This window comes from Haliotis cracherodii, unplaced genomic scaffold (assembly GCF_022045235.1).
Source record: "Haliotis cracherodii isolate W230 unplaced genomic scaffold, xgHalCrac1.p SCAF_3, whole genome shotgun sequence".
Taxonomy (NCBI): domain Eukaryota; kingdom Metazoa; phylum Mollusca; class Gastropoda; order Lepetellida; family Haliotidae; genus Haliotis; species Haliotis cracherodii.
In genome coordinates, this window is record NW_027266286.1 from 74,729,327 (window position 1) to 74,744,691 (window position 15,365).

The window sequence follows — 15,365 nt, forward strand, 5'->3', positions numbered from 1 at the left end:
AGTTACAAGACGGCCCCTCTAGAATCGAGAGTTTGAATGTATTTACTAAAGTGGCAAACATTCGTCATCTTTGAAATACTGGTACATACTATATGCCTTGTCATGCTAACCTTGACATCTGTCCCGTTTTTTCTTTCCTTCAGTATATGACATTGCAGACTGTCAAATCAGTTAGCCCAATTTAGCTCTTAACCAAAAAAATTATATTATAAAAAAATATCCAGTTATAAGTAGTTAGTGTTATGTATTAACATCTGCCAACAAAATGCGTAAAAGAAGGACCAAATTAAGTAAAATAAAGTTGCAATGCTACATCATAGAACACACTGATGACAAGAAACGTTACAGTGCTACATCATATAACACACCGATGACAAGAAACGTTACAGTACTACATCATATAACACACCTATGACAAGAAACGTTACAGTGCTACATCATAGAACACACTGATGACAAGGAACGTTACAGTGCTACATCATAGAACACACTGATGACAAGAAACGTTACAGTGCTACATCATAGAACACACTGATGACAAGGAACGTTACAGTGCTACATCATAGAACACACTGATGACAAGAAACGTTTCAGTGCTACATCATAGAACACACTGATGACAAGAAACGTTACAGTGCTACATCATAGAACACACTGATGACAAGAAACACTTATTGGAACCCCTCTCTTCCAAGGTCATGTACCTTTGTTGTCTAAGACGCCCTACAGTAGATCCGGGGTTGTTCAAAGCATCAGTCACAAGACCCAGGAATGCCTCCACAAGGACACCTGCTCTGGAGGTTGTGAACAGGTCCCTCCTCAGGTGAAACTTGATCTCCATGAGCCTCGTCTCCTTCCTCTGCCAGATGTACATGAATGTTTCAGTGGAAGAATCAAAGATAACCGGCATGTCTACTGTCAGCTGGTTGGATGCACTGGTGATGATATCAGTCTCATATATGAAGTAGTTCGTACCAAGATTTTTGACCTCGGGAACAAGCTTCTTGATTTCTTCCGATGGATATATTGCATACTTTGTGAAGTGTTGTATAGCCTTGCTGTTGCTCTGTAGGAACTCCTGCACAGTGGTAGTTTCCTCTGGCACTTGACAGATTAGAGGAATGAAGTTCGTGCATCTCCCCAACGATCTGGTCAGAGCAGGAACCAGGCCACGAAGGTCAACCGAGGTTGTGATGGTTGATGTTGTTTTGCTGCTGACAAAGGCAAGAAAGAGCTGGTAGATACTGGCAAGATAGTCAAAGGGTGTGAGACCCATATCTCTCGCATACTTCAATATTTTAGTGTACAGGACATTGTTGATTGTTCTTGTGATGAAGATGTGGTCAATTTGCACATTGTGTTTTGTGGGACCTTTCGAAAGGCTGTTGTATGATATGTACATTGTCTTTGTTTTCCAAAACTGGCTTACTCTCTTGAAGTTTGGAGCAAGAATTTTCTGTATTTCCTTTGCTATATCCTTGTCTGTGTCAGTTACAACATCTACCAGGGGCTTACCCTGTTGTACTGCATTGGCCATGTTTTCAAGTTCTTTTACCAAGATTGTAATTGCTTTTAAATCAAATGCAAGTCTGTGGAAAACCATTCTGAGCTGTAAAGATCTTCCAAGGAATATGAATCGTAATGGACTCTGGTGTTGAAGATGCATTGGCTCTTCTGTATGCTTCTTGACCTCAGACATGTCATCTCCAGATAAAATACGGAAGTCGAACGCATTCTCCAAAGTCAACGTGTTTGTGGAGACATTTTCATGGCTGAAGATGTAAGTTGTTCTAGTGATTGGATGACGTGACACACACTCTTTCGCCACAGCAATCAATGTCGATACGTTTACCACATCCGGTACTGAAATGGTGCTGACAATTACAAAACCCATGTTGTGTTCACAGTCTGCCCTAAATCCACAGACTGACCTCGCGATTGACATGCTTATTGCCTGCTTACTGATTACAGTCTCCATGTCACTTGCCTGTGCCTGTTCCTTCTCTGTACCTGACAGGATGTCCAGTATTCTTTTGGCAATGTTGCATGTTGATTGAAGCTGTATTTCGTGAGTGGACAGCTTTACTCCAATGTCTGACAAGATTCCACCTGTAATTTCCATGGCATACATCGAGTCCACACCTTGATCCTTCATATTGGCGTCCATCTGAAAACTGTTTACATCCAACAAAGCCTTATCACACACAAGATGTTTTACATATTCCCGGAGCATCTGCAGCCCTTCTTCCGCTGAGCAGGTACGTAGTTTGTCAACATCGCAAGATCGTTTGCCGTCTTCTGATGTTGCCTGTTCATTTAGGATCTTCATGGCAGGTTCCAAATATGTCTTTAATCGCATCATCAAGGTTGTTTCTTTATCCCTTTGTAATTGTTCTGCCATTTTCTGTCTGTCTATTCTGCACACCAAGGCTTGGGGCTCGTTCAGCATCAGCATGTGTGTAAGACACTGACTGACATCCTTCTTATTAATGACCATGTACCCTTGACTCTCCAACTTCTTCAATACAGATCCCTTTTTCTCCAGCATCCCAAGATCGAGAGGTCCCCAATTGATACTCTGGCCACTCATTCCTCGCTGTCTTCTGTACACTGCCAATCCATCCAGGAATCCATTACCAGCTCCGTAGTTTGATTGACCAGCATTCCCCAGAACAGCTGCCCCAGAAGAATGCAGGACAAAGAAGTCAAGAGGAAGATCTGCGGTCAGGATATGAAGATTCCAAGCACCAGTTACCTTTGGAGACATGGCTGTGACAAGTTTTTCCTCTGTCATTTCAGCAAGGGAAGCATCCTGTAAAACAGCTGCCCCGTAGAATATGCCCTTGAGAGGTTTCAGATGTTTCCTTATCTTTAGTATAGCTGTTTCTATATCCTTGTAGACTGTGACATCAGTTTGAATAGATGTTATGTGACAGTTATGTTGCTGAGATAGATGGTCCATATCCACTTGTGTTTCAGGATTAGGCTTACGTCTACTCAGAATGATCACGCTTCCAGCGCCTCCTGCTGCAAGGGATGTCACACATTCCCATCCTAGTCCTGTCAGTCCCCCAACAACCACATAAGAACCTGTGTCCTGGAACAGGTGGGTACTTGGTGTCATCATGGTTTCCATGTCAAAGTTGCTGTCTGAAGACAAGGACAACTCGGTGCTATTAAGAACTTCTGAGATGTTTAGTGGGATGACTGTTCCCTGTAGTTTTGAAACCCGGAAGTCATTGAAGCTGTCGCATATTTTGAAGACAGTTTCACTGTGGGATTTGATCCATTTAATCATTCTGGGTACTGTCTCAAGCATTACCCTCTGAGAAAATATTTCAAATGGTCGTATGACCTGAAGTTGAACGTCTTGCACTGCCCCAAACAGGTTCTGGAGGACAGACTTTTTTGTGATTGGTTCAAAGCAAATGATTTTCCGTACATTTGTAAACATTTTCCAAAGTCTTTTGGCTTCTACTTCTGTCAGTAAAACTGTAGGAATCAATGTCACAAAATCGTCTCTTTGTAGTACAGTTTCATCTGGTTTGACTAATGACACATGTTTTGCCCCTTGTGAAAGAAGCAAGTGTGACATTGCATTTGCAAAGGTTTTACTGCTGCTTGAATACAAAATGACTACATTGTTCTTTGCAGTGTGAATGGACATCGACCACATAAGATACAGTGTGGTTAGCTGACTTGGGACATAACCAGGCATGTGTCTTGCATCTATGGTGCAGCTCTTTGGAACTTTGATATTCTTGCAAACATGTGTAGGAAAGAGGGTAATTTTGTCAGGATGGTTACTTCTTGATTTGGCTGATATTTTTCCAATTGCTTCGAGACACAGAATTGGGTGTATATCTGTTGTGGATGCTCTAGGGCGTCCACTGTGAACTCCATGCAACAAAGGGCTATGCACCACCACAGAAGTCACAACAATATCAGTCATATCTTTTGTGGAAGTTGTTGTCTTTTCTTTTGGGTAGAAAAATGGATTAACTATTGATGTTTTTGATTTTGAGCAGAGCAAACCCTCAGTGTGTTCATCCATTGTAGCTGCCCGAAACACAGGCTGTGGGTTTGGGTGTGGCAGAATTGTGTTCATGTACATTTTGTCATTGTGGAATTTCATCTCAGGATACCTCATGAAGTCCTCGGATGTGCTTTGTGATAATATCCCTGGGAGGCTTGCTAAGAACTTCTCGTCATTGTCGACTAGAACATCCACAAGCTGAATGTGGAGAGCTCTATACTCCCTCAAGACACACCTCATGAAACCTTTGACAGCTTCACTAAGACAGCCACTGGCAGCATTATCTCCTGCGTCTCGTATCTCTGAAATGATCACCAGTGGAACAGACACTCCTCTGCTGGCAGCGTAAAGGGCAATCAGTCTCAAGGACATGATCCTCCTTGTGAGTTCTTTTTGCAGCGATTCTCCCGTGTCTGTTATGAGGTCAGTTACTGCAAAGACAAAGCAGATTTGCTTGATGTTATGTATGACAGAGTCAAGCGCACGTTTTGTGCCTTCAACTCCCATGTGATCCAATTCATGTATGACACAGGCTAGATCCACATTGGTTAGATCTACGTTGGTGAAGATGACTAATCCAGTGTCAACATTGTTCTGAGAAACGTGAAAGGAACCCAAGGGAACCAAGCTTGTTTTGAATGTTGCATTGTGAATATCAAAAGTGTCTGATCCTATAAATTTTGTTGTGAATCTTTCAACATGTGCTATGACAGATCCATCAGGTGAAAGAAGTGTCAAGGTAAATGAGGTGTGTGATCTGGTGGAGTCTGTCATTCTTGCATAAACAAACATTTCGGTCTTCACTGAATGTCTGACAGTTACATTCTTAAGCTCGACTGGAAGAAATTCTTTTTCTTCCATGTTGAACGCAGCTGCTGACTGCAGCATTCCATCGAGTATTGCCGGATGAATTACAGTGTTGGTCATCTCCTCTTTCAGCTTTTGTCCAACTGTTAACTTTGTTAGACTTTCAGATTCCCCCCTCAGTGCATAGTTCATAGTTGCAAAGTTAGGACCGTATGTAAATCCTGAATACTTCAGAGCTTGATACACCTCGTCGCCAGTGACTGTTTCGGTACATCGCTCCTGTATGGCCTCCATGTCCATCCGCTCCTCATCAGGTGCACTGTCGCACACCAGTATTCTCCCCTTTGCAATGGCAACACCTGTACTTTGGATGGTGAAAGTTTTCGTACAGTCGTTCGCAATTTGATCCTCAACCTCAACATCTAGTTGAACAGACATTTCTTTTTTTAAAGTAACTGGATTCAGAAAGCTGACTGATATGATCAGATTTCTAACATTGGCAATATTCATTGACCTTGCGAATCCAAACCCTGCCTCGACGTAGGTTGCACCTGGGACAACAACAATGTCCTTGATCTTGTGTTCATAGACAGTTCCAAACGTAGATGGGCGGATGTTCAGCATGCATTTGTCTGTGGAAGATGACAGTTTTACAAAGAGATGATTGCCAGAGTTTCCACTGGATCCAAACACTTCTTCTTCCGTAATTACAGGCAGGATCATTAGGTACTTGTGCGAGAAGGCATAACACGGCATTGGTGTTGGAGGTTCTGTGTGCGTGAATATTTCCTGCCAGTTTATGTTCACCTTCAGCTGGTACAGCTCAGAGAGGGTCACCAGCATCGTGTTCTCACTAAACTTAACTGTCAAGGAAGGAAGGCATAGACATGATGGCGAACCTTTTGTAAAAATATCATCCATGTGAGCTTTCAATACTGGCTGAGGGCCAATCTCTATAAATACATTGAGATGATTGTCAGAGGTAGATCTTTCTATTGCTGATGCGAACTGAACAGGGTTTCGAACATTCTTACCCCAGTATTCTGATGAATTAACATCCTTCTCTGTGAGGTGAGCATCAGCTGTTGATATCATAGGTATTCTTGCCGGTAACGACTTCAGATTGGCTAGTACACTGTCCAACTGTATCTTGCTCTGATCCATGTGGTGGCTGTGGTACGCAGCACCAACATGAAGATCAGTCAGTGTAAGATTGCTGTGAGAAAGTTGAAGACGTGACCTCAAATCATCCACGGCAGCAGAGTCACCACTAACTGCACACGACACAGGACTGTAAGAAAGTGCAATGTTCACGCCTGCAATGTCTTCACAAATTTCCTGTACATTGTCCGTTTTAAGGTTTCTGACAAGAAGCATCTTACCACCTGTGGCTTCAGCTAGGATTCGAGACCTGTGGTAGATGACCCTCACAGCTTCACTCAGGGACAGGATTCCAGCCATGTGTGCTGCAGCCACCTCTCCCACTGACTGGCCCACAACAACTGCTGGCACCACTCCCCAAGATTCCCACTGTTTGGCCAGCGCAACCTGACAAGCAAATATGGCGATCGGACCAAACAGAGGGTCTTCTACGTCATAACCGCTTCTCAGCCTTTTGGTCAATGACCAGGACACGAACCTTTTCAAGGACACATCAATCATGTTGATTGTTTTGGAGAAAGTTTTGTTCATTTTCATGAAGCCATCACACATTCCTGACCAAGCAGTGCCCATTCCACAAAAGACAAAGATGATCTTTAACGGGCTTGTGTTAATGTCAACAATGTTTCTGCTCTTCAGTATTATCTGTGCTTGCTGTTTCAGATCATTAACACTCTTCACAACAAAAGCCTTTCTGCACGTAAAATGTTCCCTTCTAACTGTCGATGTGTAGGCCATTGCACGCAGGTCATCGTCTGTGAGATGATCACAAGAGAGGAAATTCTCAAGACTTTTCTTTAGTGTCTCAAAAGACCTGCCTGAAAAACAAACAATATACGAAGATTGCAAGTTGGACTTGCTAGCATATGGTGGTCTATTGTAATTGTGTAAAATAGCATGACTGTTAGTTCCACCAAACCCGAATGAATTGAGACAAGCTACTTTCGAAACTGATGTCCATTGTAGAGGATGCTGTGGGATGATGAACTGAAACTTTTCAAAGTCTATATGTTCGTTTGGCTTGTCAAAGTGTAGGGATGGCACGATGGTGTTGTATTTCATCATCAGCAGGACCTTGATGAGACCTGCCACCCCTGCTGCCGGTTCCAGGTGGCCGATGTTGGTCTTCACAGAACCCATGTAACGTTTCCTTTGGTTCCCAGGAGATGAAAAGAATTCTCCAAATGTGTTGACCTCGATAGGGTCACCCAGCTTGGTGCCAGTACCTGCGAACGATAATCAGATCAGATAGATTCAAAGCTGATTATTTGAACGTCCGACAATATCAAAATTAGTGACCTTAATTCTTTAATTAACTGTAATTTTCGGGAATACATATCATGTTTTCATGGTGTATCTATGTACTAATCCTTGGCAGGAAAATGGACACCATTAGAGTACAGTTTAACACAAAGTCAGAGACGCACCATGAGCTTCAATGTATTCAACAGTGTGAGGGTCCACGCCATACGCCCGGTAGAGGTCTTGGAGCAGCTGCAGCTGTTGGCCACCAGATGGCGCTGTGATGGGCTGGGCTGCTCGACCATCTTGGTTCACGCCAGTAGAAACCGTCGCCCAAATGCTGTCCCCATCACGGAGTGCCTTGAACAAGGACGTACACTATTCATTTCACCTGCTTCTACATAACATATACTTCATGTGCCACAGTGTCTGTCCGCACATTGTGACTCGTTCAGCTTTTAAGTTCAGTATTCATCTTACTAGAGCTGAGTATCGCCTGGTATCTTGCGATACAGACTAACGATACTACTGGTATCACGATACACCCCAAAATAGGAAGAAATGATGAAATCACTGAAATACAACTCTAAAAACTCTGGATTCATACATTTACTTATTATTATCTCAGAAACAAAAACTAGAATGAAGGGAAGATTATTAAATGTAATAGTTTAATAGCAGACACGTCTTCTATCACCACGTCCTCGTGTTCCGCCGTGTTTACAAGTTGTGCTATGCTACTTCTGCAACAACGGGGGTAGCACTATCAGTTTCTGTTCTATGTATTCGAGTATCGTCTTTAACGATACTACTGGTATCACGATACACCCCAAAATAGGAAGAAATGATGAAATCACTGAAATACAACAGTTACTCTAAAAACTCTGGATTCATACATTTACTTATTATTATCTCAGGAACAAAAAAAAGAATGAAGGGAAGATTATTAAATGTAATAGTTTAATAGCAGACAGGTCCTCTATCACCACGTCCTCGTGTTCCGCCGTGTTTACAAGTTGTGCTATGCTACTTCTGCAACAACGGGGGTAGCACTATCAGTTTCTGTTCTATGTATTCGAGTATCGTCTTTACCTTAGTTCAGCGTTTAGGTTCAGTGTTCATCTTACTAGAGCTGAGTATCGCCTGGTATCTTGCGATACAGACTAACGATACTACTGGTATCACGATACACCCCAAAATAGGAAGAAATGATGAAATCACTGAAATACAACAGTTACTCTAAAAACTCTGGATTCATACATTTACTTATTATTATCTCAGGAACAAAAACAAGAATGAAGGGAAGATTATTAAATGTAATAGTTTAATAGCAGACAGGTCCTCTATCACCACGTCCGCGTGTTCCGCCGTGTTTACAAGTTGTGCTATGCTACTTCTGCAACAACGGGGGTAGCACTATCAGTTTCTGTTCTATGTATTCGAATATCGTCTGTACCTTAGTATAAATGATATCGCAGGTACCAGTGATCCGTTACAGCCCTACATCTTACGAAGGTATGGGCTATGCAGAGTTACGCCCCTTAGATGTGGCAGTAAACTATGATCGCGTTTTGGAATCCCGTTTCACGACGATTCTGTTCCTATGTTAGTCGGCACTATACACGAGCTCGTGGGTTTCATCAAGGTGGTAAACATCTAAGATATATCAATTCCTCCATATCAAGCAGATTCGCCGTGATACAACTGAAGTATTGTTCAAAGCGTCGAGAAACTAAACCAACTCACCTGTGCAAGTGGTTTGAGGAGGACGATGCCACACCCCTCTCCTCTGGTGTATCCGTCGGCGTTAGAAGAGAAGGCGTGGCACTGGCCACTGGGTGACAACATCTGGGCCTTGCTAAGGGGGACAAACACTGTGGGGTGAAGCAGCAGATTCACACCCCCACACAACGCCATCTCACAGTCGCCTGCACACACACGACCATGGATTGTTATAAATGAGGAATACATGCATGTCCAGATATTGCCCTACTACCTTTGACAATTATATAAACACGTACATGTATGTATTACACTTCAGTGTGAAAGACCGAGTTTTCCGAAGTTGCGAAAAGTGATATTTTCATTACAGCGAACATAACACTTGATATTTCTCTGCAGTGAACATAACACTTGATATTTCTCTGCAGTGAACATAACACTTTGACGGAACTATTGTCAAACAAGGGTTACCTCCCCTCAAATAGTCTCCCTTTGTCGATAGTGACCAGCCCGTACGTTGACGTTCTTTTTAAGTTAGGTCCACATTGACAAGGCCAAATAATTACTGACTGTCACTCGTGAAAATATCTCCTTTCCCCCCGTCACTCGATGAGAGAAACGATATATTTCACTCGACACATGAAATATCCTCTATATATGACCAGTAAAAATATTTGAATTCATACAATGTCTTCAGGAAATAATGTCATTATGAACACTTCTTAACAACAGTTACAAATCTAATCTACAAAACATGTATTTTATTTTTTCACGGTATTACGCGACCCATCGCTGAGAAAAACTTATATACCTTACATCACAAAATACGTTGTATTCGCATTCTAATATATACCCACCGACAAAAGTAACGCGAATACCATACATGTTGGTTACTATAAGAAGAATCACCCATATTCAAAAGATATTTTATTGGTTCGACGTACAAACGAACATACTGGTATGTTGTGTGAATCGATTCTCATGAACGCATCACATGTGACGTCATAGACCAATTTGTGTCGTGCAGGATTAGCGTGCAAAGTTTAAAGACACCTTGGTTACACTTGACTGATTGTTAGTTTTGTCATCAAGTGGTACACATTGGAAACATCTCTTATTAACGAACATACTTCTCTCTATGATTCTATGGTTTGTGTTTCCTTTTGCGGGGGTTATGTTAACATATTTAATGTTGGTAAATATATAATATATAATTTCTTAGAAGAATACAATATACCTTTGGGTAGCCAACCGTAAATATCACAAGATTATTACTGTGACTATATGAGGTGTGCTATACACATCCACGCACCTGCTCGGAGGGCCAAGCCTGCCTGATGTATGGCCACGAGGGAAGAGGAACACGCAGTGTCCAGTACCATGGAGGGCCCTGACAAGTTGTATACGTAGGACACGCGATTGGCTAACACACTTCCCGCGAGACCAGCAACCGAGTAGTGGTCGATCTCGTGAGAGTTGGCAGTCATCCGCACAGTGAAGTCGCTGTTCATGGCACCTGGAATAGTGAGGATTGCTTGTGTTTTATTGGCAGGCATCAGTGATCACACGTGTTCTTAACAGAGTAAGTGTTTTATTTTTGTTTGTTTGTTGTTTAACGCCGCACTCAGCAATATTCCAGAAATATGACGGCGTTCTGAAAATCGAGTCTGGACCAGACAGTCCAGTGATTGACATCATGAGCATCGATACACGTTCTTTGGGATACGATGACATGCATCAACCAAGTCAGCGAGCCTGACCCCCCCGATACCGTTAGTCTTCAGCAACCCATGCTTGTCGTCAAAGGCGATTATGTTTCTAAATCTAAGATGCGGCTAAAGGGACTCGGGTATTTACAAACCGCCGTCATGACTCACCTATGTAGACGCCGACGTTCTGGCCCGCTACCTGTTGCCTGGTGATTCCAGCGTCTTCAAGCGCCATGAACGTGCACTCCAACACTTGGCGCTGCTGGGGGTCCATCTGGGCAGCCTCGCTTTCATTGATACCGAACAGTTTGTTGTCAAAGTGAGCATAACTAGAAAAACAAAGTTTAATTGTTTAAAACAATAAAACAATAAAACAAAGGAGGACGTGACGACAACCCCGAGTTACGTTCATGTTCAATGTTTGTATCGTATGGGTTGGTAGAAGGAATGTTGAGACGAAACACACCCGACTACAGACTTACTTTTGTATGAACCCCGCCTTTTTGGAGTAGAACTTGCCATTGGCGTTTACATCCGGGTCATAGAAAGTGTCCCTGTTCCATCTGTCGGGCGGTATTTCTATCACATGGTTTTCTCCCTTGACCAAGACATCCCAGAATTCCCCCAGACAGGAAGCCCCCGGAAATCGACATCCCACGCCAATGATGGCGATATCCATTTTCTTTGCCTTCTGTTGTTTCTTGAAAAAGAAAAAAACAAAAATCTGAACTGGACAGATCCACATGCGCGCGCGAACAAACACACATCTGCACACGCAGATACACATGCACACATATACTTACGCGCACACACATTCACACACACTCATACACACGCACATTCACATGCATGCATGCATACACACAGCACACACGCACACTGAACAAAACACATTGAACATAGCACTCTGGACAAAACCAATGAATTAGCACAGAAGGAGAAGCACGCACTGAAAAAGAACAGACACACAGGCACATGCGCGCACGCACACACACACACGTTGCATAAAACACATTGAACATAGCACTCTTGACGAAACCAATGAACCAAACACAGGGATAAGCACGCATTAAACCACAACACACACGCACGCACGCACGCACACATACACACACGCACACAGAGACACACACACGCACACGCCTACGCACTCTGGACAAAACCAAAACTCACACCTTGAACAACAGACACACAGACACACACGCACTGAATGAAACTACAAGGTTTATGTTTCATTAATGTTGTAATGGACAAGAATCGGTTCAAAATTGCTGATTAAGCCTTTAGTATAAACTGCTAACTAACATTCATGTGGAATTGGTGCTTTTCCAGTAAGTGTATATGTTCTTAGTGCGCGTGCGTGACCTAGATAGGGACCGTTTATCATAACATAAGATAAGACATATTTTATATAGTGTCACATATTGTACATGATAAAAGTATAACATGATATTTAAACAATAAAGTGTACAATATCCAGCCACTTCTTAAAACATGATTAAAACGTATGAGTTATATTAAAACCCGCCAAACATTTCAATATACCTGTAGAGTAAAATGCACACATGTTCCACAGTCGTTAAAACGCACTCGATGTTTATAGAGTACCCAGGTGATGCCTCACGCACCCGTACACGTATAAGCGAGAGTAACTGGTAGAAACGTCGGTAAACGCTGTTCCTGCATAATGTAAGTTAACTTGTGGCTATTTGAATCAGTACCAAATCCTTTTTTTCCAGTAGAATAAAAGAATAAAAGTCACGGGTAATGAGGAAGTGGGTTTCATCTTCCCTATTAGTGTCATTGTTTCCCTATCAGTGTCATTGTTTCCCTATCAGTGTCATTGTTTCCCTATTGGTGTCATTGTTTCCCTATTGGTGTCATTGTTTCCCTATCAGTGTCATTGTTTCCCTATTGGTGTCATTGTTTCCCTATTAGTGTCATTGTTTCCCTATTGGTGTCATTGTTTCCCTATCAGTGTCATTGTTTCCCTATTAGTGTCATTGTTTCCCTATCAGTGTCATTGTTTCCCTATTGGTGTCATTGTTTCCCTATCAGTGTCATTGTTTCCCTATTAGTGTCATTGTTTCCCTATCAGTGTCATTGTTTCCCTATTGGTGTCATTGTTTCCCTATTAGTGTCATTGTTTCCCTATTGGTGTCATTGTTTCCCTATTAGTGTCATTGTTTCCCTATCAGTGTCATTGTTTCCCTATTGGTGTCATTGTTTCCTTATTGGTGTCATTGTTTCCCTATTAGTGTCATTGTTTCCCTATCAGTGTCATTGTTTCCCTATCAGTGTCATTGTTTCCCTATCAGTGTCATTGTTTCCTTATTGGTGTCATTGTTTCCCTATCAGTGTCATTGTTTCCCTATCAGTGTCATTGTTTCCCTACCAGTGTCATTGTTTCCCTATTAGTGTCATTGTTTCCCTATCAGTGTCATTGTTTCCCTATCAGTGTCATTGTTTGCCTATCAGTGTCATTGTTTCCCTATTGGTGTCATTGTTTCCCTATTAGTGTCATTGTTTCCCTATTAGTGTCATTGTTTCCCTATTGAAGGAGAGCGCCATTTTGGTTTCTCTAAACAAGTTGGAGTTTTTAAAATGAAATGATAGTAACTTAATCTAGACATGTTTTAACCAATCGCCTGTCTCATTCTGCGATTTAGTATTGTTTCGTAATATAGATAACCCATGTTCATTTTAATTTTAAAAGAGGTAAAAATGTTCAGGGGAAATCTCCTTTCGCTGAAGTTAGCAGGTTTGTATTTTGTAAGAATAAACTATTGTGCATTATCTTCTTTAGCTATAGGCCAACCATGCCCACGCACAACTGTAACAAACTATCATACCACAAATATGTTTGTGATGAGATATGTATTGCGTAACATTCCATGAAGAAACAGTATTACACTATCACAAACCTCTGTACAATAAGTGCAAAACACACAGGTACATTCAAAATACAAAGGAGGTACATTATAACAATTGTATTTTAAAACAATAGTATTATAACGGCATGGAGACACTGTGAGAATTGAGCAAAACTATGGTAATGTTGAACACACAAGGAATTTGTTTATAATTGTAGATATGATAACCGATCTTGGCAATTGTTTCTGTATAACTGTTGGTAAAAGTAATAAAGAAATGTTCCTTTTAATAGAGTGTAATAGAGTTATCTATATAGGACTTGTAATCAATTGTTTTATATATTACTGGTACTACTAGTGGGTATATACAAAGTTCTGACTGACAAGCCTAGTTATATGTTTTCTTGCCTTGGATTTGCTTGTGCTTGAACATTTAAAGATACTGGTTCTTTTATTGTGAATTCCAAAGATACTTTATAGTGCAATCATTTCATTACTTTTATTTAAAACAGTGCAAAACATGTCAATACTTTTATTTAAATTTCATTTGTCTTAAATACCTAATTGGTTCAATATGTTTCCAAGTGCACTGAAATTCTATGCCCTTTGTCTGTTTAATATATTCAGCAAACATTCGGTCGTATCCCCTCTTGTCATAAGCCCCTCCGGGCAGGACCCTTAATCTTCAGCGCTATCTATAAATTTCAATTAACACCTCCTTACGTCGCCGGATCTGATGTATATACATACACGTGGGACAATGACCTTGCACACGTTATGTAATACCTCGCTCTACAAAATCCGACCGACATGTTCAGTCAGGGAGACAGCCAGAAGATCCACTCGTGTAAGTGACAGAGCGAACACCCACCCGGGAACACTGGTCACTCTGTCCCGGGGTGCGTTCTGTCAAGTTATAACCACATGAACCTTTTCGACAAATTCCACCCATCATCAATAAACAAGGCTGCTGTCGTCTAAAACTTCACCCCTGAGTTTTGTCTTCCGTCTCCACCCTGAGCTACCATCCGAGGGCCAGATACTACATTAATAACAACCAATTTGTAACTTCTGTGATAGTACTCCAACTTCTAAATGCCTAAGTAAGGATAAGAATTTATGGATGAACAACTTCTTTATTACAATTAAGAGCGATGCATCGGTGTAGGTTCTACTTGCTTGATAACTGTGTTAGAACTAAGACAAAATTGTTATGGATGAGCAACTTCTTTAATACAATTCGGCGACGTCGCCCAAAACTTGAAAAACAGTTATATGCCGCAGACTGAAAAAAATCAAATTGTCTGCCACAAAAAAAACATCATTCAAAGATGCTTTTAAATTAATGTAGGCTCACATTTTTTTTAATATCTGGTATTGCAGCTGTAGCTGAACAGATATCTAGTCTCCAAACAAAACCCCAGGTCCCAGCCGAATATCAACTAGTCAGTCTCCACGTTCAAGTTGGGATACATTATGTGGTACATGATCAAGAATCCGATACTTTCTGTCGTGGACATTGATATATTACACGAGCTATATTTTATCTTGCAACTGTGCGGTTATTACACACGATACTGCTCGGATATTGCAGTGTATCCGCGTAAAATAGAACTCCTTTCCTGCTTAACCAGCTGTGTCAGCGTGATCGAAAATGACTTCAAAACTGGACTTTCGAGTTTCTTGCGCTGTTGTTATTATAGTCATCCCGGGTGATTGTCACGAAGCTACATCCGGTCGTTATATCACAATGTGAGTGAGTGAGTGAGTCTGATTTTACACCGCTTTTAGCAATATTCGAACAATATCACGGCG

The 15,365-nt window shown here is 41.6% G+C and overlaps 1 protein-coding gene across 1 annotated transcript; it reads right to left on the reverse strand.

Moving 5' to 3' along the window:
- Nucleotides 1–637: 637 nt before the first annotated feature.
- Nucleotides 638–11,356, reverse strand: LOC139475699 (phenolphthiocerol/phthiocerol polyketide synthase subunit C-like). The gene is made up of 7 exons (XM_071258886.1): nucleotides 11,160–11,356; nucleotides 10,846–11,006; nucleotides 10,281–10,484; nucleotides 8,993–9,174; nucleotides 7,432–7,606; nucleotides 4,036–7,230; nucleotides 638–3,150 (listed from the first exon to the last, which is right to left on the reverse strand). Exons 1-7 carry the CDS (start codon nucleotides 11,354–11,356, stop codon nucleotides 638–640), a joined length of 6,627 nt encoding a protein of 2,208 aa, XP_071114987.1.
- Nucleotides 11,357–15,365: the final 4,009 nt, after the last annotated feature.

What these genes read in the sequence shown, in the direction of transcription:
- LOC139475699 (XM_071258886.1), bottom strand. Translation starts at nt 11,356, where the DNA reads ATGGATATCGCCATCATTGGCGTGGGATGTCGATTTCCGGGGGCTTCC. An exon ending in GAACGTCGGCGTCTACATAG is followed by an intron (nt 10,485 to 10,845) that starts GTGAGTCATGAC and finishes TCACTATTCCAG; the next exon opens with GTGCCATGAACAGCGACTTC. An exon ending in AGGCTTGGCCCTCCGAGCAG is followed by an intron (nt 9,175 to 10,280) that starts GTGCGTGGATGT and finishes GTGTGTGTGCAG; the next exon opens with GCGACTGTGAGATGGCGTTG.